The sequence below is a fragment of the Lampetra planeri genome, chromosome 56, assembly GCF_965212315.1.
Source record: "Lampetra planeri chromosome 56, kcLamPlan1.2.h2, whole genome shotgun sequence".
Taxonomy (NCBI): Eukaryota; Metazoa; Chordata; class Hyperoartia; order Petromyzontiformes; family Petromyzontidae; genus Lampetra; species Lampetra planeri.
Genome location: NC_136162.1, coordinates 377,604 through 405,226, shown reverse-complemented (window position 1 = coordinate 405,226; position 27,623 = coordinate 377,604). Strand labels below are relative to the sequence as shown.

The window sequence follows — 27,623 nt, the reverse complement described above, 5'->3', positions numbered from 1 at the left end:
GGAAGGTTAATTGTTAAGAGCGATTGCCTGGGCGGCAGCAGCAGCAGGACCTGCTAATCGTAGGTCCTGGTTGGACGACATACTCTACAATAAACACAGAAGCATCACATACCTGTCAACCCATATGGTTTACCCGTATTCTTGTACAGGGAAATTGAGTTCAGGTCCAAAATTAGTTTTTGTCTATTTGTTTGTGTTTCTCTCTTGTGATAGGACTTTGTAGGATAAACATTTAGATTTATAAGGGCACGGAGTGACCAATAAAGTCTGAATTGGTCTGTAATAAGGTAGGCCCTGATCAGGGGTTGACAATATGCCATCACAAGCATCGCCGTGGAGAATGCAACAGAAGAAACATCTTCTGGCGTTGCTGCGACGATCACACGATGCGCGATTGCGATTCCGTTTAGCAAAAGGTAACGCCACGTGATAAGCGATGGGTCGTATCGCTGTTCTGAAACGTCCGACTTCCTGAAGAAATATTTCGTGAAAGTTTCAAGGTTGATTGTGTGACCATCTGAGAACTCGGGAGACCAGGATGGAAGTCTTATTCGCACAACTTACCTGGGTCACCAATATGGCATAGAGATTCATAGAAACAGAGACCCATAGAGATGCATAGAGATGTAGAGAGACAGATAGAGACACAGATTTATATAGAAATATGCATAGAGAAATGCATATGGATACAGAGATACGCATACAAACACAGAAATACAGGTTCATAGATATACAGAGACCCGTAGAAATAGTTTCCCAATGTCAAATTAATTTTGTTTTAAGCAGCTGACATCTGCAGAGATAAGGATAGAGCCTCATTTGCAAGTGACTTGCTGCTGTGTGGTCTCGCCTAGGGGCACCCCCTGTGGCAGCTGTCACAGTGCATTCGCCTTCTGACAGTAGGGGCGATGATGGCTGCTTTGCGTGCATCATCCCAGTTGAGTTGTTCATGTAACGTTACGCAACACGGAACAACAATAGAGGAATCTAATAACAGCAGTGACAGCGCATTCACCGCAGGTGCAGCGTCCTGGCATCATGCACGCACGCGGGTGTTAGATTACCGCTCGCAGCCATGACTCATTGCGTCGGTTTCATTGATAACTATCGCTGTTTTAATCTGTGCTACTCTGTCGTTTTATTCGGGTTGATATGCACGATTGTTTCATGCAGTTTACCAGGTAAACGCACACCAAGCTGTGTGGCTTTTTTGCCGAAGCGACCTGGCGATCAAAAAATTATCATCACCGCGTGGACATTTTAGCAGTAGCCAAACACTCTGAACGTGTGATGTTGATTCAAAAAGTGGTGGGAAAAGCCGGAGGACCCGGACACAAATCCATGCAACCACGGGGAGAGAAACATGCACACTCCAAATATACAACAGGCATCAGGGTCGGGATCGAACCCACGATCTCCTGTATACCAGGCGAGGTAGTCACATCTAAAATTTCCACGCGATGATAAGTTACTTTGGGGCCGTCCATAAATGACGTCACGCGATTTGACGATTTTTGACCCCCCCCCCCTTCGTCACACGGCGTCACAAAAAGCCACACCCCCTCCCCCCTCAAATATGACGTAACAAAGCTCTGCCCCCCCCCCCCCAAAAATTTTTAAACATGCTTCAAATCGCTTTAAACTATTGTCATTGTAGTGCGTACTTAATGTGGCGCTGCACTCTGATGTTGTAGGAGAAAACATTTATTAAAAAGTCTATTTAATTAAGTAGAACGTGTTGTCTATCTTTATTTGAAGTTGCGCATTTTGATGTGACGTCACATTTCTCAAACCCCCCCGCCCTCGTCACACATCGTCACAAATGTCCGACCCCTCCCCCCCCCCAGGTGCGTGACGTCATTTATGGACGGCCCCTTTGTTGAGCTATCACAGGGGTCGGCAAACCTGCGGCTCCGGATTGGAATGCGGCTCTTTGAGGACCACTTCGAGACGTTGTCCATGAAGGAGCACCACCGTGCCGCTTCCGTCACGTACACTGCAGCTCTTGAAATGTTGAGTTTGTTACCGAATTCGAGAAAACAATCCTCGCTGTTATTTTGGCTGCAGACCCCCTGAGCTTTCATTTGTGATCGCCAGGTCGCTTCTAAAAAACATGTCAGCAACAAACCTCAGTGGACCTTACCTGGTTAATATAAAAACTCGTGTTTGTTTTATATCTTTGGGTTGGACACCTGTCCAGAAGAGCTACAGAGCTCATTGGGTTAACCGAGATTCCGTCAAATTGTCCGTCTCTGTAACTTCACCACGACTGTCGTTGTTCTTCCAGTGCAGGGGTCGGCCGCCAAGAAGAGCCAACAAGTGGCTCTTCTGGTTATGCACTGTGGTGAATGCGAGACGTTCCATGGACTTCGATTTCTGCCACCTTATTCTAGCTCCTGCGGAGGGGGGCTTCTCGGCGCTTTGCGCTTGGCCAGTCGCCCCCCCCCCCCCACTGATGTCCTCTTCCCCCCCCCCTCCGCCCCAGTGTGTGCAGATACTACTTCTAAAAACAAAAGAGAGCAACAAACCTCAGTGGGCCTATATGCCTACATACCCTACATACAATAGTCAGTAGATACTACTATAGAGTCAGTAGATACTCAGTACTACCGACTCTTGTATGTAGGATGTGTAGGCATATATGCCTAGATACTACAATAGCGTTAGTAGTATCTACGGACTCTATTGTATGGATGGTGTGTAGGCATATATGCCTAGGATACTACACAGCCGCTCTTGATGACGACGCCCTGGCGGCGTTTCTCACCATCCCGCCGTCGGAGAAGGCCACGCTGACTCAAGCATTTGACCAAATGGCGGCAATTTAGGAGCCGCCGTCGAACGTGCACCATAAGTTCGCTACGCGAAGGAGAGGGGAAGCCGAGACGCCCCTCATCTTCCATAGTGCACTTTTGGCGCGAGCGAAGGCTGCCTTTCTGAGGATGGACCACGACGGAGTCGACTCGCTGGTCCTTGAGAGATTGCTGGCTTTGGCTAAGGACCTCAACATCGTCCTGCCGGCCGTAGATGACGACCTTTCGTCGATCAAGGTTGCAAGATGCATCCAGGCTCAACAGCTCTTGCAACGGCACAAGGGGTTGGCGGCGTGTACCACGCCCCGTGAGGGGACGGATACACCTGAAGACGTGGAACCCGTCCCAGCCTGCACGTCGACCCAGAGCGGAGGCGAGTGATGGGACGGCAGGGTGCGACAGGCGGACGGCCAATGACGGCAGAAGACATCTCCTCGTCCTGGGAGCGGGCTCGTTGTGTGCTGCAACTGCGGCCTGCCGGGACACGTCTCGTCAGGCTGCCGCGTGCCGTGACGACGCCTCCCCGGACCACCGCCGTCATCCGCCCGACCGTCTTCCACGTCACTACACCCAGAGGCGAGTCGCGACACATCACACACTCGGCCCCTGAATCCACTCACCCATCTCGTCCATTCGGTTTCCGTTTCGGTCGTGCGTCGGTGCGGGTGGGTTCGGACTTTGATCGGGCCGACCGGCCCAATCAGCGACCATCATCTCAGAGTTGATTTATAACATCTTACCCCATAAATGTCGTATCTTATGGCCTGTCGAAGCTCCGTGCTTTGCCGCAAATGGCGGCTCATTGGGCATCATTTGGAGAATAACAGCGGAGGTGTGCATTGCGGATATCAGATTGACGGGGCCGGTTCTTGTGTCGACATCCCTTGCTATTCCGTGCTTGCTCGGGACCGACTTTTTGGGAAGAATGCCCCTGAAAATTTGTATTTACAAGGGGTGCCTGGAATTACCATCTGGCTGTCGAATGGCATTTTTGCCTTCTTCCACTCGCTTGTGCACAGCTAACGCGACCGTGCAAGCACTTGCACGTAGGACGTGAAGATTCCCCCCGGCGCGCACATATTGGTCCCCCTGCGATTGCGGAAACCGCTAGACCTTCTAATGAAGCCAGTCGTGGATTGACGTGAGTAGGGGCCCAGACGTTGGTATCCAACGGTCAGGAAACCCTTCATTCAGGTTCTTAAAGCAGGGTTAGACACGTCGGTCATCCAAGAAAGTACCATGCTGGCTCATGCGTCGCCAGCGCGTCATTAGGGAAGCATCGTTGGCAGTGTGGGTGCTGCGTTGAATATGCGGCTGCACCAGAGTCCTGATGAGGGGTGGATGGATATGCTTTGTTCAGAGAATGCAGAATTGTCCGAGGTTCAGAGGGGAAAATTGAGGGAGCTTTTGCGCAAATTTTCGGACATTTTTAGCAAAGGGAAATTTGACATCGGCCGCACTACGTTTTTGAGTTATCACATTGATACGGGTGACGCCGCTCCCATCTGGTAGAATCCCTACCGGCGGAGCCCTACGGAAAAATAACACGCTCGGCTGACGGTTGACGAAATGTTAGCCGCGGATATTATTTCACCGTCCACCAGCCCATGGGGAGCCCTAATTGTACTTGTTAAAAAGCACGATGGTAGCTGATGCGTACCCTCTACCCCGAATGGACGACTCACTGGATGCTCTAGCAGGGGCGCGGTTATTTTCAACTCTTGATCTCCTATCCGGGTTTTGGCAGTTGCCGCTAGACGAAGACTCCAAGCCCAAAAGAGCCTTTCGTACACCACAAGGCTTGTTCGAATTCGATCAGCTTCCGACGGGTCTTCATTCCACGCCAGCGATGAATGGAACTGGTTCTGGCTGGTCTCCAGTGGGAGTCGTGCTTGATATATCTCGACGATGTCTTCGTTTTCAGCCGTACGTTTGATGAACACCTGGAACGGCTACGCGCTGTCTTTCTCAAAATGCGTGCGGCCAACCTGAAATTTAAACCACAGACGTGTCACCTTCACAAGAAATTGGTTCGGTATCTTGGCCACGTAGTAAGTGAATCGGGTATTGCGACTGACCCAGACAAAACCGCATGTGTTCGTACTTGGCCGACCCCCAAGTCAGTGGGGGAGGTGCGCAATTTCATAGGATTCGCGTCCTATTACCGCCGTTTTGTCGCCAAGTTCGCTACCATCGCTAAACCTCTCCACGCCTTGACGGCAAAGAGTCATAAATTCCATTGGGGGAGAGGAGGCCGCATTTGTTGCGCTCCGGGTTGGCTTGGTGAACGCCCCTCCCCTCTGCTACCCCGACTTTTCCTTGCTGTTCTTCCTTGATACAGACACTAGTAACACCGGAATTGGAGCTGTTCTGTCTCAAGTTGTCAATGGCGTCGAGAATGTTGTCGCATACGGAAGCAGAGTGCTGTCTCCGGCCGAACAACGGTATTGTGTCACACACCAGGAACTATTTGTATGGTATTTGTATGGTAGACGCTTTGAGGTGCGCTCAGACCATGCAGCGCTACAGTTCGCGCTGCGTGTTGAACAGCCGTCTGGCCAACTTTCATGTTGGAGGTCCTCCAGGACTACACTTTAATGTTACCTATCGCAAAGGCTCCCGACACACGAACGCTGACGCCCTGTCGCGATTACCAACGAGCGGCGGGTGCGCGTGTTTTTCGGGCTCCGGGCGCTGTAAGCCGCCCAACGAGCACTCGCCCCCTCCCCTTGCGGCGTCGGCCGAGGTTGTAACATCTGAGGTGGCCGAGGGTCCGATGGCACGTGATGCCGTCATTGGGTTGGACCACGAAGAATGGGGCGCCTCCAGGTTGAGGAGGCTTCCCTGCTTAAATTGCGACGCCGTGTCAGGGAGGCTGATGGGGGCGGGGATCGACGGGGTGTCGCCTCTGTCATCCTCAGAAGCGGATTGCTCGTGCATTGGGACGGAGGGTTGCGCCGTTATAACATTGTGGTGCCCACTGCCCTGCGGGGTAAGGTCATTTGGGCGGTAAATGAGCGCCTGTTGCACCTGGGTGTGCATAAGACGTTGGCCACACTTAAGCTGGACTTCTTCTTGTCCGCTATGGCTAAGGATGTCGCTAATTTGTTGAAAGGGTGTGCGCAGTGCGTGCGGCGGAAACCCCCACATCTTTGGGGGAGGGGGTTCCATTTTCTCTAACTTTTTGATTCAGGCCTTCTGATCGGCTCTCATAATTTAGTTGACGGACAAGCGGAACACCAGGCTTTTATAATAGAAGCGATATGATCCATCGATAATCACATGGCGTTACTTTTGCCGAGACAGAATTACAATCACGAATCGCATGATTGTCTCATCGGGGTAACGGCACCGCTGGAAGAAGTTTCTTCTGTTAACGTTTCTCCACAGCGATGCTCGTGACGATTCCGTGCTCATTCTAGAGTTGGGCGTCGAACCAAGACCCACGTCCAATACGGAAAGAGGACGTCCTGCCTTGAACATCTGGCACAGGGGTCGGCGAACCGAAATAACAAGTGCCATCTTTATTCAAATTCGGTAATATAAAAATTCAATATGACCAGAACGACCGGCAATGGACTCTGCTGTGAATATAAGACAGTGGTCCTTAATCAAGTCACCAAGCGATCTGTAAAGGGCCGTCCCACGCGGCTCCAGAGCCACAGGTTAGCGAGCCCTGGCCCGAGTAGAGCGCGTACGGCCAGGATGGCTTACGCGGAGTGAACTACGGTTGAATGTTTTTTTTTCTGCAATGATCTGCATTCGCAGTGCCTTACAACAGCAACCAAAAAATAGTCCACTCTCTCTCTGGCCAATGTGCTGGTGAGTATGGCCATTGCCTGAAACGTCACCTCTGTTTGTTGTTTTCATTTTAAGGTCCCGTGCGGTGTCCGTTTTTGCCTATTCTCATATTTTGGTACTGGCAAAGGAGGTCCCATGATGTAGCTGCTCACCCCGAGCTCTCAGTACTCTGATAGTGCGTGTCTTTGTGCTGTACGCCTTTTGGCGTCCTCTGGTCTAACACCGTTTGAGACGAGGCTCAAAAGAAAGCTGTCTCTGGTGTGGACCAATCAGTCTCAAAGACAATGCATTTATTATCAGAGCATGTTTTTGTTGCATTCTGACCACAAGTAGTGTCGTTAATGTAGACATGATTCCTTGTAAAAGGTTTCGGTTTGGTGTTTTAACATGTTAACTCCTGTTTTGTTGCCATAAAAAGGGGAAAACCTATTCTCATGGGGGTCATGGTTTAGCAGGGGGTGAGGGTTTAGTATGGGGGGACGGTTTAGCAGCAGAGTGAGGGTTTAGCAAGGGGTGAGGGTTTCATAATAAAGGTTTTTGGGATAGATCGCGTTATTTATAAACGTGTCGCAACCCGCCACCACCCAACACGGCCAATCAGTAAAAAATGTGTCACGTTGACAAAAGACAAATAGTTCACTACTTTAGCCCACCGCTGTGTGGAAGAGTATCCACAACATTTACAATCTGAGTAGTACGACGTTTCGCTGAAAACTACATCCAGCATCTTCGGGCGATTTGCCAGAATAGTGAAGCCATCCACCTGCTTCCGTCTTAAAGAGTGCATGATGATGTCATCGTTGCTAAACCGAATCAGGATTCGAGATCAGAGGCGGAGGTGGGGGTGTATACAATTATGTAATAGATCAGTAATCAGCCACTTGGCATGTGACTCACCAGTAAGGAATTGCAATATGTGTTGTGTATTACTTAATAATACGCTTCCATCTTGATTTTAAGCTTTCGTGACTGCAGGAATCTTTGGTTCTTTCGGTAAAGTCACGTAGTTGAAATAAATTAATATGCTTTCAGGCTGCGCTGAGTCTATAGCTATCACAGCCATTAAATTATTTGAATTCTTCTCAATTTCAAATAATTCTCTAATCTTGGCCGATAATAATTAGTTCTGCATAACACTTCAAACGGTATCAAAATCAATTGAATGTCTTTGTTGGCAAGCATGCTCTGTCACTGCTGACAGCTGTGTTTGTGAGAATGTAATGTTCCTTTGGTGTTCTTTTAGTCTTACGCTAATGTTACATCCCGTCTGTCCAATATAACACTTACCGCATACGCAATTCATCCGATATACACCTTCTGTTGATAACTTCGGTAATTCATCTTTAGTACAAGAGACTAGTTGTTGAATTTTGTGTACCGTACCAAATCTCACTTTAAAATTTTGCTTTTGCAAAACACGGGCTAATTTGTCAGTAACTCCCAAGATATATGGTATTTGAATTGTTTTGATAATCTGATCACTTTCAGCAGTATTGTTGTTCGATCTTGATTTGGCATTCAATGCTCTGTTAATTTGAGCATTATTGTAGCCATTCAGTCTTAGTGCTTCTTTAACATGTTTAATCTCTTTCTCTAAACTTTCGCTATCTGACACTGTCTTTGCCCAATGTATGAGCGTCTTGATGAGAGGATATCTGTGCTGGGTGATGATGCAAATCTGCATTCAGATAGGCATCTGTGTGCGTTCCCTCTCTGTAGACGCTGTGTGTTATTTTGTCATTTTGACCGCGTCCAAGCAAAATATCCAGGAATGGGAGTGTGTTTCGTTTTAAAGCTTTCGTGACTGCATGGATTCATATTCTTGGTTCTTTCGGTAAAGTCACGTAGAAGGGAAACAATAAAATAATAAAACTTAAATAAAACATTCTTATTTTATTATTTCCCTTCTATGTGACTTTACCGAAAGAACCAAGAATATGGGAGTGTGTTTTTCACCTGCATTTCTATGGTGAACTGAATGGCTGGGTTTTGCGCATGAAGATTATTTTAAAATTCAATAAGTGCATCTTTACCATGTGGCCAGACAACCAAAGTGTCATCGACATATCTAAACCAAAAAGGAAGGTTTTAACGTACTCGAGGCAAGTGCTCTTGTTTCAAAGTTTTCAATGTACGGATTTGCTATAGCAGGAGACAAAGGAGAACCGATTGCTGCTCCTTGCTTGTTTAAAGAAGCCACCTCTCCACAAGAAATCAGTGTCATTTAGACAATGGTCAGATAGTTTTGGAATGTCTTCTGGTAAACCTGGCTTCTTTACCAGTGTATCAATTAATTGAAGTGACTCGTCAACTGGAACCTTAGTGAACAGATACATTACATCAAAACTTACCAGAATATCATTAGGGTTTACGTTTAATATCCTTAATCACATTCACACAAGATGTTCTGAATTTATTATGAATGAAGCTGTCCTTCCGTTGTAGGGCTGTATTTGTTTACTTACATATTTAGCTAATTTATGTGGCAGAGCCTATTGTACTTACATGGGATACCGATTTTATGATTTTTTTGTAGCCAAAACACTCTTGGTAGTTTTGAGGCCTGTGGCTTAATTTGGTATTGCTCAGTCTTGGGGATTAATGAATTCGCAATGATTGCAGAAGTCTTGCGTAAAACGTATTGGTTGTATCTCGTTTCATTTTAATATAGGTATCTTCCTCCAGTAAATCTTACATTTACTATCATAATATGATCGGGACATCATTACAGTAGTGGCCTTTATCAGCTGCCAGAATTTGAATTTCTTTTATTAATCTACGCTCTCTTAGGGCTTTTGCTTCACCAAAGCTTAGCAGGGGGTGAGAGTTTAGCAGGGATGGTGAGGGGTTTAGCAGAAATGGTGAGGGATGGTGAGGGATGGTGAGGGATGGTGAGGGATGGTGAGAGATGGTGATGGTTTAGCATGGATGGTGATGGTTTAGCATGGATGGTGAGGGTTTACAGGGATGGTGAGGGATGGTGAGGGTTTACAGGGATGGTGAGGGATGGTGAGGGATGGTGAGGGTTTAGCATGGATGGTGAGGGTTTGCAGGGATGGTGAGGGTTTACAGGGATGGTGAGGGTTTAGCAGGGATGGTGATGGTTTAGCATGGATGGTGAGGGTTTGCAGGGATGGTGAGGGATGGTGAGGGATGGTGAGGGATGGTGAGGGATTGCAGGGATGGTGAAGGATGGTGAGCGATGGTGAGGGATGGTGAGGGTTTAGCAGGGATGGTGATGGTTTAGCATGGATGGTGAGGGTTTGCAGGGATGGTGAGGGTTTGCAGGGATGGCGAGGGATGGTGAGGGATGGTGATGGTTTAGCATGGATGGTGATGGTTTAGCATGGATGGTGAGGGTTTGCAGGGATGGTGAGGGTTTGCAGGGATGGCGAGGGATGGTGAGGGATGGTGATGGTTTAGCATGGATGGTGAGGGTTCAGCAGAGATGGTGAGGGTTTGCAGGGATGGCGAGGGATGGTGAGGGATGGTGATGGTTTAGCATGGATGGTGAGGGTTCAGCAGGGATGGTGAGGGTTTGCAGGGATGGCGAGGGATGGTGAGGGATGGTGATGGTTTAGCATGGATGGTGAGGGTTCAGCAGGGATGGTGAGGGTTTGCAGGGATGGCGAGGGATGGTGAGGGTTTAGCAGGGATGGTGAGGGATGGTGAGGGATGGTGAGGGGTTCAGCAGGGATGGTGAGGGATGGTGAGGGATGGTGAGGGATGGTGAGGGATGGTGAGGGGTTCAGCAGGGATGGTGAGGGATGGTGAGGGGTTCAGCAGGGATGGTGAGGGATGGTGAGGGATGGTGAGGGGTTGTGAGGGGTGGCGAGGGATGGTGAGGGGGTGGTGAGGGGTGGTGAGGGGGTGGTGAGGGGTGGTGAGGGGGTTCACCTTTGGACGCTTCCACTGAACGCGCCCCGAGGGCGCCCGCCCGCCGGCGCTCCCCGCGGGCGACAGCGCCGTCTCCCCGGCGGGGAAGAGCTCGTCTCGGAAGAGCTCCCCGCGGGACGCGCACGCGCGCCGCAGACGCGCGTAGTCCTGGCCCTTGTAGGGCTTCGCGTGCACCATGGCGCCGTGGGGAGACACGGGGGGGGGGAGACGCGGGGGGGGAGATACGGTGGTGGAGACACACGGGGGGACACGAGGGGAGACACGGGGGTGGAGGGAGACACACGGGGGGGGGGAGGACACGGGGCGAGACACGGGGGTAGTGGGGGGAGACACGGGGGTAGGGGGGGACACAGAGACACGGGGTGGGGGGGGGGAGACACGGGGGGGGGGACACGGAGGACACACACAGAGACACGGGAGGCAAGTGGTGTACGCACGTGGGGCACGGAGACAGATCGTGAGGAGACCAACTCACGGGGACAGCAGTGCAACACAGAGACAGACAGGGAGACACACGGAGACACGGGCCACGCCCTCGCAGCCTCTACCCGATGCCGCCCACGCGAAAGATAAACAGCCGTGATGACGTCGCGACTGATAGCAACTTTAATTTTTATATGACGTCACGACTGATTGGCAGTCTAGATGACGTCGCGGCCGATCGGCACTGAATATGACGTCACGTCTGATTGGAACTTTGGATGTGACGTCACGATTCGAAGCCGTTTTTGGCTAAAACGTCACGTCTGAAACGCTCTTTGGATTTACGTCACGACTGGTAGGCACTGTGGATGACGTCATGACTGGCAGGTACTGTGGATTGCGTCACGACTGGCAGTTCCTGTGCATGACGTCACGACTGGCAGGTAATGTGGATGACGTCACGACCAGCACACATTGTAGATGACGTCGCGACTGGCAGGTAATGTGGATGACGTCACGACCAGCACACATTGTGGATGACGTCGCAACTGGCAGGCACTGGGGAGACGTCACAACTGGTAGGCACTGTGGATGACGTCACAAATGGCAGGCACTGTGGATGACGTCACAACTGACAGGTACTGTCGAAAACGTCACGACTGGCAGATCCTGTGTATGACGTCACGACTGGCAGTTACTGTGAATGGCGTCACGACTGACAGGCACTGTGGATGACGTCACGACTGACAGGCACTGCCGATAACGTCACGACTGGCAGATCCTGTGTATGACGTCACGACTGACAAGCACTGTGGATGACGTCACGACTGGCAGCAACTGTGAATCTCCCCTCTCGAGTCAGCGGCGTTCTTCTCTCCTCCGGCTGATGTCAGGCTCAGGATCATCTTGATTGAGACTGCAGGAGGAGGAATCCGATGAGCTGTGAAGCTCTTTCACACAGATGTCCAGTAGGGGGCACGGGGTCAACAAGAGACGCTACAAAGACGCGATAGCAGTGCAGCGTAGAGGGAACGGAAAGCAAGCCACTAATTTTACGTTCATAATAAACACGTGAGTTATATAAGCTCGATGTATCAATGTCGATGCAGAGCAACGACATTCACAATCAGAATATGTATTTAAACTGGAGGAGGAATCCGATTAGCCACAAAGGGGCCGTCCATAAATGACGTCACGCAATTTTGGACGTTTTTTGACCCCCCCCCTCGTCACACGGCGTCACAAAAAGTCAGACCCCACCTCAAATATGACGTCACAAAGCTTAGCCCCCCCCCCCCCCAAAAAAAATTACATTTTGAAAATAAAACATGCTTCAAATCGCTTTAAACTATTGTCATTGTAGTGCGTATTTAATGTGGCGCTGTACTCTGATGTTGTAGGAGAAAACATTTATTAAAACGTTCATTTCATTAAGTAGAACGTGTTTTCTATATTTATTTAAAGTTGCGCAATTTTGATGTGACGTCACATTTCTCAAACCCCCCCCCACGTCACACATCGTCACAAATGTCTGACCCCCCCCCCCCCCAGGTGCGTGACGTCATTTATGGACGGCCCCTAACTGGATTCCTCCTGCGGTCTCAATAAACATTCTCCTTCTGACGTACCCATCAGCACACACGGGGGGAGGGGCGGTAAACACGCGGTGACGTCATCTATGCGGCGCGAGGCGGCGGGCAAACTCGCGCGGGCAGCGATGACGCAATGTCTCGGCGCGGCTGCGCGGTGACGTCACGCGGCGGGGCGGGCGCGCATGCGCAGTGTGCGGCTGGACGTGGCGGCGCAGCGGCAGCTCCATCGAGACTCAAGGCCAACTCCCCCGAGGTGATCGGGAGCGATCGGGAGTGATCGATAGTGATCTATATTGATCGAGAGTGATCGACAGGCATCCGCAGTGATGAGCAGGGATCTCGAGTGATTGATGGGCGTCCAGAGTGATCAGCAGGGATCTAGAGTGATCAGCAGGGATCTCGAGTGATCGATAGGCGTACGGAGTGATCAGCAGTGATCTCGAGTGATCAGCAGCTATCTCGAGTGATCGATGGGCGTCCAGAGTGATCAGCAGTGATCTCGAGTGATCGGCAGAGATCTCGAATGATCGATAGGCGTACGGAGTGATCAGCAGGGATCTAGAATGTTCTATAGAGATCTAGAGTGATCGATAGGCGTCCAGAGTGATCGATAGGCGTCCAGAGTGATCGATCGAGCTCAAGAGTGATCGATAAAGATATAGAGTGATCGATAGAGATCTAAAGTGATCGATAGAGATCTAGAGTGATCAGCAGAGATTGAGTGACCAGGAATATATAGTGATCGATAGAGGTTTAGAGTGATCAGTAACTATTTAGAGTGATCGATAATTGATATAGGGTGACCAGTAGTGGTCTAGAATGGTCGATATACATCTACTGGAGTGATTGATAGGAGCGTCTTTGTGTCGAGTCCAACTCGATTTGTAGAGATCTCGAGTGATCGATACAGGTCTATAGTGATCGATAGAGGTCTAGAGTGATCGGTAGAGATCTCGAGATCAATATCATTACGATAGACACATGAGTGTAGCGTACACGTACACTGGTGTACAGAGTAGAACCTACTCATCAATATAGCTCTATAGTGATCAATACATATAGTGATCAATACATATAGTGATCAGTAGCCACCTAATAGAGCACTACTTGTATATAGTACAACCTTAGTGGTTAATACAGCTCTCGTGATCAATATATGTCTATAGTGGTTAATAGAGCTTTATTGTGAGTGTGTGGTGCAGCTGTGTGAGTGTGTGGTGCAGCTGTGTGAGTGTGTGGTGCAGCTGTGTGGTTGTGTGGTGCAGCTGTGTGTGTGTGGTGCAGCTGTGTGGTTGTGTGGTGCAGCTGTGTGAGTATGTTGTGCAGCTGTGTGTGTGTGGTGCAGCTGTGTGAGTGTGTGGTGCAGCTCTGTGAGTGTGTGGTGCAGCTGTGTGAGTGTGTGGTGCAGCTCTGTGAGTGTGTGGTGCAGCTGTGTGGGTGTGTGGTGCAGCTGTGTGAGTGTGTGGTGCAGCTCTGTGTGTGTGTGGTGCAGCTGTGTGAGTGTGTGGTGCAGCTCTGTGAGTGTGTGGTGCAGCTGTGTGGGTGTGTGGTGCAGCTGTGTGAGTGTGTGGTGCAGCTCTGTGAGTGTGTGGTGCAGCTGTGTGGGTGTGTGGTGCAGCTGTGTGAGTGTATGGTGCAGCTGTGTGAGTGTGTGGTGCAGCTGTGTGGTTGTGTGGTGCAGCAGTGTGTGTGTGGTGCAGCTGGGTGGTTGTGTGGTGCAGCTGTGTGAGTATGTTGTGCAGCTGTGTGTGTGGTGCAGCTGTGTGGTTGTGTGGTGCAGCTGTGTGTGTGGTGCAGTTGTGTGGTTGTGTGGTGCAGCTGTGTGAGTGTGTGGTGCAGCTGTGTGTGTGTGGTGCAGCTGTGTGGGTGTGTGGTGCAGCTGTGTGAGTGTGTGGTGCAGCTGTGTGAGTGTGTGGTGCAGCTGTGTGAGTGTGTGGTGCAGCTGTGTGGTTGTGTGGTGCAGCAGTGAGTGTGTGGTGCAGCTGTGTGAGTGTGTGGTGCAGCTGTGTGGGTGTGTCGTGCAGCTGTGTGGGTGTGTGGTGCAGCTGTGTGAGTGTGTGGTGCAGCTGTGTGTGTGTGTGTGTGGTGCAGCTGTGTGAGTGTGTGGTGCAGCTGTGTGAGTGTGTGGTGCAGCTCTGTGAGTGTGTGCTGCAGCTGTGTGAGTGACCGTGTCTCTGTCCCCAGGTGCCATGGCTGGCGGCAGTGACTTCGGGAATCCCTTGAGGAAGTTCAAGCTCGTGTTCCTGGGCGAGCAGAGCGGTGAGGTCCACAGCCCTGCCTTGGGCCTAGTGCCCAGCCATATTTGTAGCATTACCCCTTCGCCCAGTAGCCCAGCAAAGTCCAATACCTCTGCCTCGGCCTATAGCATAGTCCTGTAGCTCAGGCCTATAGCCCTGCCTCGCCAAGTCCTGTAGCCTAGTCCCGTAGCCCTGCCTAGCCCCCATTAGCCGAGTCCTATAGCCTCGTCCCGTAGCCCTGCCTAGCCCCCATTAGCCGAGTCCTATAGCCTCGTCCCGTAGCCCTGCCTAGTCCCCATTAGCCGAGTCCTATAGCCTCGTCCCGTAGCCCTGCCTAGCCCCCATTAGCCGAGTTCTATAGCCTCGTCCCGTAGCCCTGCCTAGCCTCCATTAGCATAGTCACAGGTGTCGGCAACCCAAAATATATCAGGAAGAGGCATTTATTTTTCGAATTCGGTAAAACAACTCAGTATTTGAAGAGCCGCCGCAATGCACACGTGACGAATACGAGAGGGTGGTGGTCCTCAATAAGCAACGCCACGAAGCAGGACCTGGAAGAGCCGGCATCCAGCCGCGGAGCCGCAGGTTGCCGACCCCTGCCCTCGTCCTATAGCCCAGTCCCATATCCCTGCCTAGCCCAGCCTAGCCCAGTCCCGTAGTCTATCCCTGTGGTTGTCAAGAATGTGGCTCCCCGCACCACCGGTGGTCCGCGATGCTCCTGCACGGGGACCTCGGCCGTCGCTGCGATGTGAACGCGGCTCGATCCGGACAAGAATCACAACAGTGTCCAGACCTCTTGTTTCGGACATTAATTAATATTTTACTTCGGATATTAAATGTAATAATGAAGTTGGGTAAACTACCCTGATTAAACTTCCCCAACCATCAGATCTGAATGCCATCCCAAAAGAAAACCAACCCTTATAGCTGCATTTAAAAATTCATGTTTTTATGTTCCGGAATATGAATTGTGTTGTATTAGTGGTACAGGGATTGCTCTACTTATGAACGAGTTCCTTTCCAGAGGTCTGCTCTTTCGTCCAACTTTACTCCTGTCGATTCCAAACATGTTTTACGGCGTGCACACTAAACGGGGTAATGGCTTTAAACGTTGTAAGATCTGTAGATGCCTACTGGTTCTTCACATTCTGCAGATGTACATGCCACCACCGCAATCTATTGCGTGGCGGTTAAACTTGCGACTCTCGCTCGAATGCTTGTAAGTAGAGGAGTCTCTCTATTGAGAGAAGCGAATGTGTTTTGTCAACAGGGGAGGATAGTGGGGGGGGGGGCACTGGGTGGTGGTCCGCCAGAAGTGTTCGCATCGGCTGAGCCGTCCGCGGGGCCACACAAGTTTGAGAAAATCAGCGCGCGAGTCCCAATAGCCCTGCAGCCCAGTCCCATAGCTCGGTCTCATAGCCCGGCCTACCCCAGTACCCCAGACTCGCCAAGCCCTCGAGCTTGGCTCTGTATGTGAGCCCTACAGAGCTGTTCATAGCCCAGTACCATAGTCCAACCCCACCCGCAGCCCAGATTGATATCCCATCACTATAGCGATGTAGCCCAGCCTGATGGCCCAGTCTCTAGTCCAATTCTGTAGCCGTGGCTGGTTATCCAGCCAGCCACATAGCCCAGCCCTATAGACCAGGGCTATAGCCCAGCCCTATAGACCAGGGCTATAGGCAAACCCTATAGACCAGGGCAAAAGGCAAACCCTATTGACCAGGGCTATAGGCAAACCCTATAGACCATGGCTATAGGCAAACCCTATAGACCAGGGCTATAGGCAAACCCTATAGACCAGGGCTATAGGCAAACCCTATAGACCAGGGCTATAGGCAAACCCTAATGACCAGGGCGAATAGTCCAGCGCCATAGCCTAACCCCGTGTGTGTGCGTATCTTTGTTTTTGTTCTGCAGTTGGCAAGACCTCACTCATCACGAGGTTCATGTACGACAGCTTTGACAACACGTACCAGGTGGGTGCCACGGTGGCTTGGAGATGTTAACTACCTCGCCCGGTATACAGAAGGTCGTGGGATCGATCTCGACCCTGACGCCTGCTGCTGTATATTTGGAGTCTGCGTGTCTCTCTCTCTCATCATCATCACGGTGGCTTGGAGATGTTAACTACCTCGCCCGGTATACAGAAGGTCGTGGGATCGATCCCGACCCTGACGCCTGCTGCTGTATATTTGGAGTGTGCGAGTTTTCCCCGTGGTCGTGTGGCTTTTCCCTCCACATTTACAAGCATGCGTTTCGAGTGTTTATTTGGCTGCTCTACATTTCCACGCGATAAGCCACTTCGTTGGCTTAGCGATGGAGCTCGGTGGGCCTTACCTGTAAAATTTAAAAAGAGTTTAGTTTAGAGAGGGAGGCTGCTACCGTGGTGTAGTCGTTGGCACACTGGACTTGCAATTCACAGTCGCCGATTCAACTCCATCTCCTGGTGCGGCTGTTGATACAAGGAAGCAAGTTAATGGAATCCGCCGTGTGAATGGACGCAGCGTCACGGTCAGTTGGACCGGCGGTGGCATGTGTGGTTGAGGGAGTTTCGTGCGGGTACTTCCGCTTTCAGAATCAGAATATTTATTTAGGCTGCAGGAGGAATCTGATGAGCTATGAAGCTCTTTTCCACAGATGTGCACTAGGGGCACGGAGTCAGAACGTTACAACAACAAACAGGACACAAAAACACGATAGGAGTAGTGCCAAGTATAGGAAAGGTAAACGAATCATTTTAAAAATATAGACAAACGAAACTATGTTTATCTTACCAGGTAACGCCCACCGAGCTATTAGCTTAGTTTCCTATTGGTGACTACTTGTAAATGTTGTGGGTTCACTCTCCAACACACAACCGGTGTGCTGAAACAAGAAACTGATTGTAACGTTCTGTTTAAGGGACAAACCCTTAACTCGTTGGCTGTGTCGGGCGGCGGCGGCGGCGGGTTAAACGACCACAACATTTATAGTCACGCGATCTAACACCCACAAAAACAACCTCTTATTGTGGATACTCAATTGGGATCACAGAGCAGCAGCAGCAACATCGCCCCCTACCGCGAGAACCATGGCAAGGACTCTTGAAAAAGAGTCTTGAGGCTCACTGAAGCTGCAACTTAGAATAACGAAGAGGGCCCTTGATGTCTCTCTCCCGTGCGTCTCTCCCCCCCCCCCCGCCCGCCTCCGTGCGGCGCTCGTGAATTATTGAGGCCCCCCGCGGCGCTGCGTTGGCAGCGGCCTCCATTGGCAGCGGCCTCCATTATTCACGAAGCCGGCCCCTCGGGGGGTCCGGCTCGCCTTCCGCTGGGCTCCGTTGTCAAACGAGCGCTTGTCAAACGGCGCGCTCCGCTAGGGAGGGTCCTGGCGGTTAGGGTCCCACCTGTGAGGGCCTCGCCAAACCTCGGTACAAATGACTTGCTGCCACCCCAAACACAGAGGCCAATCTCGATTTGAGGTTTTCGTGACTGCAGGGATCCATACTCTTTGGTTCTTTCGGTAAAGTCACGTGGGTAGAAAATAAAATAAAATCACGACGTTTCGATTGCTACACAAGCAACCATCATCAGGCGGGAAAACCACGGCAATAAAATGTTGCTGAAGTGGGAGAGAGAGTTGCCGTGGTAAGAGGTTATATCGGTAAGAAAGGGGGAGGAGCAAAATTGTCTTGCTGTGGTTTTCCCACCTGATAATGATTGCTTGTGTTGCAATCGAAACGTCGTGATTGATTTTATTTTATTTTATACCTACGTGACTTTACCGAAAGAACCAAACAATACAGATTATGCCAATGCCGGGACTGGTGGCAACTGTGACTCTGCTAAGCCTAGAGAGGCTCTGTGTGGTGGAGACACGGGGAGGCCGTGTTGCGTTTAACACACGAATCTTGCGTTTAACACACGAATCTTGCGTTTAACACACGAATATTGCGTTTAACACAAGATTCGTGAGAGGTAAAGAGTGCAGCACGCTTCTTGGATCAAGCGCGGCCATCGTTGTTGCACGAGCTTGGGGGGGGAGAGAGATGATCGGAGGAAATTCCAAAGTGGAGCGGTGCGAGGGAAGATGCACAGGATTGGGAATTGTATCCGTTGAAAGTATTTCACCCAGAAAATCCCTCGGAATGGGACGGCTCGTTCAGCGAAGCTCAGGGCCCCGGGCGTCGCTAGACACACGCTCCATGCTCGTAGTGACGCACGCACGCGGATTCGTAGTGACACGCGCACGCAGGCTTGTAGCGACGCAGGCACGTGCACTCGTAGTGGCCGTGCGTACGTCGCGACGTGAGCGATCGCGGCCCCCCCGTGGATCGACTTGTCTCCGCTGCTTCTCTCTCCCTCGGCCTGCAGGCGACCATCGGCATCGACTTCCTGTCCAAGACGATGTACCTGGAGGACCGCACAGTGAGTGGCCTCCTCCTGCTCCCCTTCTTAAGTGTTCTCTCTGCTCATGTCTCCTCTTTCCTTCTGCCCCCCCCCCCTCACAACTACTGCGTGGAGTGGACGTCGCGTGAAGGGGTCTCAGAGGTAGTTCTGCGGTGTGTGCATCCGCAGGCCCCGTCCCCTGAGACGGGGCGCCCACGAGTGGCATGCTTGGAATACAAATTAATTGTGGGATCGTTGATGTAAATTTACGCGCTGTTTGTGTGCGAGTGCTAAGTAAGGCTGGCTAGGTCGGCTCGGCCTCAAATGAGTACCTTGTGCGGTGTGTAGTCAACATCACCGTGAAGGAGACGTGGTGCTGGCCAACCACCCCCTCATGTACCGTGCCGGCCTTTGTAGATGTTACTCGCTAACAGCACTTGCCCCAATCATCCGTACCGTGTCGTCGTACTGTGTGAGTGCCGTGTACTGTGTTGTACTGCGCGTGTACCGTGTGTGGTACTGCACGTGTACCGTGTTCCCGTACTGCATGTGTTGTGGTACTGCGTGTGTACCGTGTTGTACTGTGTGTGTACCGTGTTGTGGTACTGCACGTGTACCGTGTCTAGTACTGCACGTGTACCGTGTTGTGGTAGTGCACGTGTACCGTGTTGCCGTACTGCGCGTGTACCGTGTTTTGTTACTGCACGTGTATCGTGTTGCCGTACTGCGCGTGTACCGTGTTGGTGGACTGCGCGTGTACCGTGTTGTGGTACTGCACGTGTACCGTGTTGCCGTACTGTGTGTGTACTGTGTTGTGGTACTGCACGTGTACTGCACGTGTTGTGGTACTGTGTGTGTACTGTGTTGTGGTACTGCACGTGTACTGCACGTGTTGTTGTACTGCACGTGTACCGAGTTGTGGTGCTGCACTCTAGATCAGGCTGCAGCTGTGGGACACGGCGGGCCAGGAGCGCTTCCGCAGCCTCATCCCGAGCTACATCCGCGACTCGGCGGCCGCCGTGGTGGTCTACGACATCACGAGTACGCCCGCCCATACACTGACAGCCGCTTCTCTTCCTCTTCCTCCTCCTCCTTCCCTGTACTCACCTACTCCTGTTTGCTCCGTCTGTGTGTGTGTCTGTGTGTGGGTGTGTGTCTGTGTGTGTCTGTGTGTGTGTCTGTGTCTGTGTGGGTGTGTGCACGCTCTGGGTGTGTGTCTGTGTGTGTCTGTGTGGGTGTGTGTGTCTGTGTGTGTCTGTGTGGGTGTGTGTGTCTGTGTGTGTCTGTGTGGGTGTGTGTGCGCTCTGGGTGTGTGTCTGTGTGGGTGTGTGTGTCTGTGTGGGTGTGTGTGTCTGTGTGGGTGTGTGTGTCTGTGTGTGTCTGTGTGGGTGTGTGCACGCTCTGGGTGTGTGTCTGTGTGTGTCTGTGTGTGTCTGTGTGGGTGTGTGTGTCTGTGTGTGCGCTCTGGGTGTGTGTGCTGTGTCACTTCCCGGCTATGTGTTGCCTCTGCCCGTGTGTGCGTTCTGTGTGGCGTCATCTCACCCACCATACACCTCACCCGCTCCGCGTCTCACTCGCTTCGCGTCTCACTCACTCCACCTCTCACTCACTCCAACATCTCACTCACTCTGCACCTCACCCCACATCTCATCCGCTCCGCTGTCCTGTGTGTGCGCGTGTGTCTGTGTGCCTGTGTGCGCGTGTGTCTGTGTGTCTGTGTGCCTGTGTGTGCGTGTGTGCGTGTGTCTGTGTGCCTGTGTGCCTGTGTGTGCGCGTGTGTCTGTGTGTCTGTGTGTCTGTGTGCCTGTGTACCTGTGTGTGCGCGTGTATCTGTGTGTCTGTGTGCCTGTGTGCCTGTGTGCCTGTGTGTCTGTGTGTCTGTGTGCCTGTGTGCCTGTGTGTCTGTGTGTCTGTGTGTCTGTGTGTCTGTGTGCCTGTGTGTCTGTGTGTCTGTCTGTGTCTGTGTGTCTGTGTGTCTGTGTGCCTGTGTGTCTGTGTGTGTGTGTGTGTGTCTGTGTGTCTGTGTGCCTGTGTGTCTGTGTGTCTGTGTGTCTGTCTGTGTGTGTGTGTCTGTGTGTCTGTGTGCCTGTGTGCCTGTGTGTCTGTGTGTCTGTGTGTCTGTCTGTGTGTCTGTGTGTCTGTGTGCCTGCGTGCGTGTGTGTGCGTGCGTGTCCGTGCGCGTGGCCCCGTCTGGCCGAGCGTTCTGCCTCTCGTCTCTCTGCCGCCCGCCGCCGCTCCCGTCGCCCCCCCCCCCCCCCGGGGGAGCCACCGCTGCCCCCTCCCCCACCATCGCCCCCCTCACCCCCACCGCTCCTAGGGCCTCCCCCCTCCTGCCCCCTCCTCCTCCCGCGCCTCCTCCCCCCCATCCCCCCCCACCGTCGCCTCCTTCCCCTGGCCAGGTGCGCCTACAGCTGTGGGACACGGCTGGGCAGGAGAGGTTCCGTAGTCTCATCCCCAGCTACATCCGCGACTCCACTGTGGCGGTCGTAGTCTACGACGTCACCAGTGAGTAACGCGCCCCCCCTCTCTCTCTTTCGCGGGGGGTGGGGGGGGGGGTGCCCTGGGGGGGTGGGGGCCGTAGGGGGCCGTCGGAACCTGCAGCAAGCAGCACCCCCCCCCCCCCACTACTATCACCTGAGCATGAACACACGGGGCTGGCTCCCCCAGCAGACGTCCGTGCAAGTCAGGGTCTCTTCACCCCGTGTGCTTGTGTGTGTTGTGTGTGTGTTGTGTCTGTGTGTGTTGTGTCTGTGTGTGTTGTGTGTGTGTTGTGTCTGTGTGTGTTGTGTGTGTGTGTGTTGTGTCTGTGTGTGTTGTGTCTGTGTGTGTTGTGTGTGTGTTGTGTCTGTGTGTGTTGTGTGTATGTTGTGTGTGTGTTGTGTCTGTGTGTGTTGTGTCTGTGTGTGTTGTGTGTGTTGTGAGTGTTGTGTCTGTGTGTGTTGTGTCTGTGTGTGCTTGTGTGTGTTGTGTGTGTGTTGTGTCTGTGTGTGTTGTGTCTGTGTGTGTTGTGTGTGTTGTGAGTGTTGTGTCTGTGTGTGTTGTGTCTGTGTGTGTTGTGTGTGTGTTGTGTCTGTGTGTGTTGTGTCTGTGTGTGTGTTGTGTCTGTGTGTGTTGTGTCTTTGTGTGTGTGTTGTGTCTGTGTGTGTTGTGTCTGTGTGTGTTGTGTGTGTGTTGTGTCTGTGTGTGTTGTGTGTGTGTTGTGTGTGTGTTGTGTCTGTGTGTGTTGTGTCTGTGTGTGTTGTGTGTGTTGTGAGTGTTGTGTCTGTGTGTGTTGTGTCTCTGTGTGTGTTGTGTGTGTGTGTGCTGTGTGTGTGTGTTGTGTGTGTGTGTTGTGTGTGTTGAATCTGTGTGTGTTGTGTGTGTTGGGTCTGTGTGTGTTCTGTGTGTGTGTGTTGTGTGTGTGTGTATGTTGTGTGTTTTATCTGTGTGTGGTGTCTGTGTGTGTGTTGTGTGTGTTGTGTGTGTGTGGTGTGTGTGTGTCGTGTATGTGTGCGTTGTGTGTGTTGTGTGTGTGTTGTGTTGTGTGTGTTGTGTTTGTGTGTGTGTTGTGTCTGTGTGTGTTATATCTGTGTGTGTTGTGTGTGTGTGTTGTGTCTGTGTGTTGTATCTGTGTGTGTGGTATATCTAGCTTTGTGTGTGTGTGTTTGTTGTGCGTGTTTTCTATCTTTGTGATTGTGTGTTAGATCTGAGTTTGTTGTGTGTATATGCTGTGTGTGTTACTATCTGTGTGTGTCGTGTATGTGTATGTTGTGTATGTGTGTGGTGTGCAGTGTGTTGTGTGCCGTGTGTTGTGTGTGTGCAATGTTGTGTGTTATATTTGTGTGTTGTGTGTGCTGTGTGTGTGTTATATATGTGTGTGTGTGTTGTGTGTCCAATGTGTATGTTATATCTATGTTATGTGTGTTATATCTGTGTGTGTGATATACCTCTGTGTGTGCTGTATGTGTGTTTTTCTGTGTGTAGTGTGTGTGTTATATATTTGTGGGTTGTGTGTGTGTAGAGTAGCGGACAGAGACAATCTCCCAAGATAAATGCAGAGGGGGGGTGACGTTTGTGCGCAGACTGCCCGACATGACATCTTAACTACAGTCTGGACCACTGGTCGGGTTCCGCAGGATTAAAAGGATGCCCTGCTGGTCCCCCTCTTTAAGAAAGGGGACCGCACAGACTGTAACAACTACAGGGGCATCTCACTCCTCAGTGTGCCGGGAATGGTCCTGGCAGGGATTATTCGACATCGCCTTGCTAGGCACGCTGGGGAGAGGCTTGCGGAGCCCCAATGTGGTTTCCGGAAAGGGCGGTCCTGCACATAAGCCATATTTTCTGTCCGTTTGCTACAGCAGAGGTGTAGGGAATTCCAACAAGACCTACATCTCTGCTTTATTGACCTGGTCAAGGCCTATGCTACCATCAGTAGGCCTGGGCTCTGGGTTGTTCTTCGTGCTTTCGGAGTCCCTGACTCTCTGCTCACGATCATTAAGGACCTTCATGATGGTGAGCAGGCCTGGGTAAAACGACGTGGCCAGGAGTTGGAGCCTTTCCCTGTTCACCTTGGGGTGCGACAGGGATGTCCTCTGGCTCCCACATTATTTAACATCTATTTCGACCACGTAGTTCATGAAGCCTTCGATGGCTGTACTAGAGTAATTTCCATCTAGTACAGATACAATGGGAGGCTGATCGATGCCCGGGTGCAGTCAAGGGATGGCTCCCTGTTGGTGAACCACGTTATGTATGCCGATGATTTGGTAATAGCTGCTCATTCAGAGGAGGAGTTGGAGATGCTGCTGCTGCTGAGACTGGAGCATGCCACTAAGAGGTGGGGCCTTGCCATCAGCCCCACCAAAACTAAGCACCTGCCTGGGTATTTTGTACCATCGGACACTCCACCACCACAACTCCCAATCGGTGATGGGGCGGTAGTGGAGAGAGTGGAGAGTTTCCCATACCTGGGCAGTGTGCTTATGACCGGCAGTTTAACAGCAGAGGTCTCGCTCCGAATCAGTCGAGCGGCAATATCTTTTCATCGGTTGCGTAACGCTGTGTGGAAGCTACCTGGTCTGTCGCTCCGCACGAAGCTTCAGGTCTTTTCGGCCACAGTCATTCCCTCCCTTCTCTACGCTTGCGAAACGTGGACCCCCCTAATGGAGCATCTTCGCCGGTTGGAAACATTTAGGCTGGCCTGCCTACGATCCATCCTGGGTTTAACCAGGCTGGATTGTGTGAGGAGCTCACACATCCTTGAAAGATCTGGGCAAAGTCCCATCGGTGAGCTTCTCCGGCAGGCAAAGCTGCGTTGTTTGGGTCATGTAGCCCGCATGCCCAGCCACCGCATGCCTAAACAGCTTTTGTTCGGCTGGATCGAGGTGGCTAAACGGGCACAGCACGGGCTAGAGAAGAGATGGAGTGATGTGGTACGGTAGGATATGGAGCTGAGTGTACTTGCCGATGACTGGTACCAGCAGTGTCAAGATCGGCCTCAGTGGAGGAGGCTCGTGAAGGACGCTACTGGGCAGTTGGAGGCAGTCGCCCTCCAGCAACAACGGAGGGCAGAGAAGCGATGCTCACAACAATGAGCGGAGCGCCGGGCGGCTAAACCACATCAAGTTGGCACAGTAGCGGGCACAGGTGATGCATCGGCCAGTCATCTGAGTAGGTTGACTCATGGCGCCTGGGTCTGCCAGCGGGTGTTCGACACTTCACGTGGCCTTAACGTGCACATATCCTGGCACAAGCGCCATGGTGACGTCACCGACAAATGGCGGTTGTATTTGTGTGTGTTATATCTGTTTGTGTTGTGTGTGTAGTGTGTGTGTTACCCACCCACCCTCCTTCACAGACCGTTCCCGGCCTTCTTAGATGCTGCTCGTGAAAAGAACACTTGCCCCAATAGCCCGTTAAGGCTATGCGGGGGATCTTTGTTGTGCGTACGTGCGTGCGTGCGTACGTGCGTGTGTGCGTACGCGCAGACGTCAACTCATTCCAGCAGACGTCCAAGTGGATTGATGACGTGCGGACCGAGCGAGGCAGCGACGTCATCATCATGCTGGTGGGGAACAAGACCGACTTGGCGGACAAGAGGTTGGCACCGACGCCCACGCCCGCCCACGCCCGCACACGCGACACCGGCCGGCAAACGCCCCGCCGAGACCCCTAGGACTCTGGCCCGGCTCCGTGCCGGTCACGGTCGGCGAGAGCGGAGGAGCCGGAGAGCGGCCGCGGCGGCCACTCTCGAGGGGGTCGATGACCCCGCTCGCTCGCTCGCCGCTTTCGTGCGCCCGTTGCCTCCGCAGCCCAAAGTGGGGGTTTGGAAAATTCTCCACGTGATCCACCGCCCCCCCCCCCTCACCTCCGGAGTGTGGGATATCGCACACGCCCGCCCGCACACTCGTGGACGCTCGCGGACGCACTCGCGCAGATTCCATCCCTCCACGTCGCGACCTCGGCGGGGAGACCCACGACCAGTTTGGCCGTGTTTGTGGCCTCGAGCGGGAATCGAACCCGGGTCGTCGGGTTCGTAGCGCGGCACGCTACCCGCCGAGCCGCCACCCGCTTCGCTCTTCGGACACAGACTGCACAAGAGACAGAGATCCCCCGTATAGCCTGTAACATTGTTGGGGCAAGTGCTGTTAGCGAGTAGCACTTATGAAGGCCAACACGGCACACGAGGGGGTGGGTGGTCAGCCATATGCCCGGCGGCCTTTGCCTCCCCAGTAGCGATGTTAACACAGCGCACCAGGTACTCATTTGAGGCTGAATCGACCTAGGGGATGCCCACTGTTATTGATCGTCAGCGGGAATCGGAACTCGAGTTGCTGGGTTCAAGGGCACGGCGTGCTAACCGCTGCGCCACCGCTCCCAGACAACACGGACACAAGGACACACTCTCCCTCCCTCCCCCCGTGAACTCTCCCTCCCACAAGGGAGCTCTCCCCCCGTGAACTCTCCCCCCGTGAACTCTCCCCGTGCCCCCCCCCCCCCCCCACAGGCAGGTGTCCATCGACGAGGGTGAGCGCAAGGCCAAGGAGCTGAACGTGATGTTCATCGAGACCAGCGCCAAGGCCGGCTACAACGTCAAGCAGGTGCTTGACGAGTGGCACAGAGTAACGGGAGCGGTCGTGTGTAGTTTAGTGTGTAGTGTGTAGTTTAGTGGTATTGTAGTGTGTAGTGTGTAGTGTAGCGCTATTGTAGTGTGTAGTGTAACGGTAGTGTAGTGTGTACTGTAATGTAGCGGTGGTTTGTAGTGTGTAGTGGTAGTGTAATGTAGCGGTAGTGTAATATGTAGTGTAGTGTGTAGTGTAATATGTAGTGGTAGTGTAGTGTGTAGTGTAACGGGAGTGTAGTGTGATGTAATGGTTGTGTAGTGTAGTGGTAGTGTAGTTTTGTGCAGTGGTAGTCTAGTGGTACTCTAGCGGGGCACGTATTTGTGTGCGCGTGTGTGCGCGTGTGTGCTGCCAAGAAGTGACGTTGCCGATTATATACTTTGTTACTTTAAGGCACCGGTAGCTGACAAGTTGATGTTTGTTACTTTTCAACTGCCCGTGCCGCTGTCGCGAGTGCCATGTCGCCACGGCTTTACAAGCGCCGCGTCTCTCCGCAGCTCTTCCGGCGCGTGGCGGCCGCGCTCCCCGGCATGGACGCCTCTCCGGAGAGGAGCAAGGAGGACAGTATCCTTGCTGCGTGCTGCAGGCCTCGCTGAGACCCCCCCCCCCCGCCTGCGTTGGCACCGTGCCACACCCACCCTCACCCAATCCTCACCCCACCCTCACCCAATCCTCACCCCATCCTCACTCTCTCCACCCACTCTCTCCACCCGCTCTCTCCACCCGCTCTCTCCACCCGCTCTCTCCACCCGCTCTCTCCACCCGCTCTCTCCACCCGCTCTCTCCACCCGCTCTCTCCACCCGCTCTCTCCACCCGCTCTCTCCACCCGCTCTCTCCACCCGCTCTCTCCACCCGCTCTCTCCACCCGCTCTCTCCACCCGCTCTCTCCACCCGCTCTCTCCACCCGCTCTCTCCACCCGCTCTCTCCACACGCTCTCTCCACCCGCTCTCTCCACCCACTCTCTCCACCCGCTCTCTCCACCCACTCTCTCCACCCTTTCCACCCGCTCTCTCCACCCGCTCTCCACTCTCTCCACCCGCTCTCTCCACCCACTCTCTCCACCCGCTCTCTCCACCCACTCTCTCCACCCGCTCTCTCCACCCACTCTCCACCCGCTCTCTCCACCCGCTCTCTCCACCCTTTCCACCCGCTCTCTTCACCCGCTCTCTCCACCCGCTCTCTCCACCCGCTCTCTCCACCCGCTCTCTCCACCCGCTCTCTCCACCCGCTCTCTCCACCCGCTCTCTCCACCCACTCTCTCCACCCGCTCTCTCCACCCTTTCCACCCGCTCTCTCCACCCGCTCTCTCCACCCGCTCTCTCCACCCGCTCTCTCCACCCGCTCTCTCCACCCGCTCTCTCCACCCACTCTCTCCACCCGCTCTCTCC

At 52.7% G+C, this 27,623-nt stretch overlaps 2 protein-coding genes across 3 annotated transcripts in view; one reads left to right on the top strand and one right to left on the bottom strand.

Moving 5' to 3' along the window:
* LOC144735624 (calpain-5-like) overlaps nt 1-10,776 on the bottom strand; it is a 36,794-nt gene extending 26,018 nt beyond the window's left edge. The window contains exon 1 of the mRNA XM_078618056.1: nt 10,512-10,776. Within this exon, the coding sequence (XP_078474182.1) occupies nt 10,512-10,688 (177 nt within the window). The 5' untranslated portion in view covers nt 10,689-10,776. The remainder of the gene's footprint in view (nt 1-10,511) is intronic.
* A 1,885-nt stretch (nt 10,777-12,661) lies between these two features.
* Nucleotides 12,662-26,878, top strand: LOC144735630 (ras-related protein Rab-6A). 2 transcript variants are annotated; one of them, XM_078618074.1, is made up of 8 exons: nt 12,662-12,779; nt 14,711-14,785; nt 16,684-16,742; nt 19,116-19,169; nt 21,530-21,635; nt 25,100-25,211; nt 26,119-26,212; nt 26,731-26,878. In XM_078618074.1, exons 2-8 carry the CDS (start codon nt 14,716-14,718, stop codon nt 26,827-26,829), a joined length of 594 nt encoding a protein of 197 aa, XP_078474200.1. In that variant the 5' UTR covers nt 12,662-12,779; nt 14,711-14,715; the 3' UTR covers nt 26,830-26,878. The 2 variants fall into 2 exon arrangements, with proteins under 2 accessions (XP_078474200.1, XP_078474199.1); XM_078618073.1 differs by lacking the exon at nt 21,530-21,635 and adding an exon at nt 20,066-20,171 and having other exon boundaries at nt 26,731-26,844.
* Nucleotides 26,879-27,623: the final 745 nt, after the last annotated feature.

What these genes read in the sequence shown, in the direction of transcription:
- LOC144735630 (XM_078618074.1), top strand. Translation starts at nt 14,716, where the DNA reads ATGGCTGGCGGCAGTGACTTCGGGAATCCCTTGAGGAAGTTCAAGCTC. An exon ending in GTTCCTGGGCGAGCAGAGCG is followed by an intron (nt 14,786 to 16,683) that starts GTGAGGTCCACA and finishes TTTGTTCTGCAG; the next exon opens with TTGGCAAGACCTCACTCATC. An exon ending in TGTACCTGGAGGACCGCACA is followed by an intron (nt 19,170 to 21,529) that starts GTGAGTGGCCTC and finishes TCCCCTGGCCAG; the next exon opens with GTGCGCCTACAGCTGTGGGA.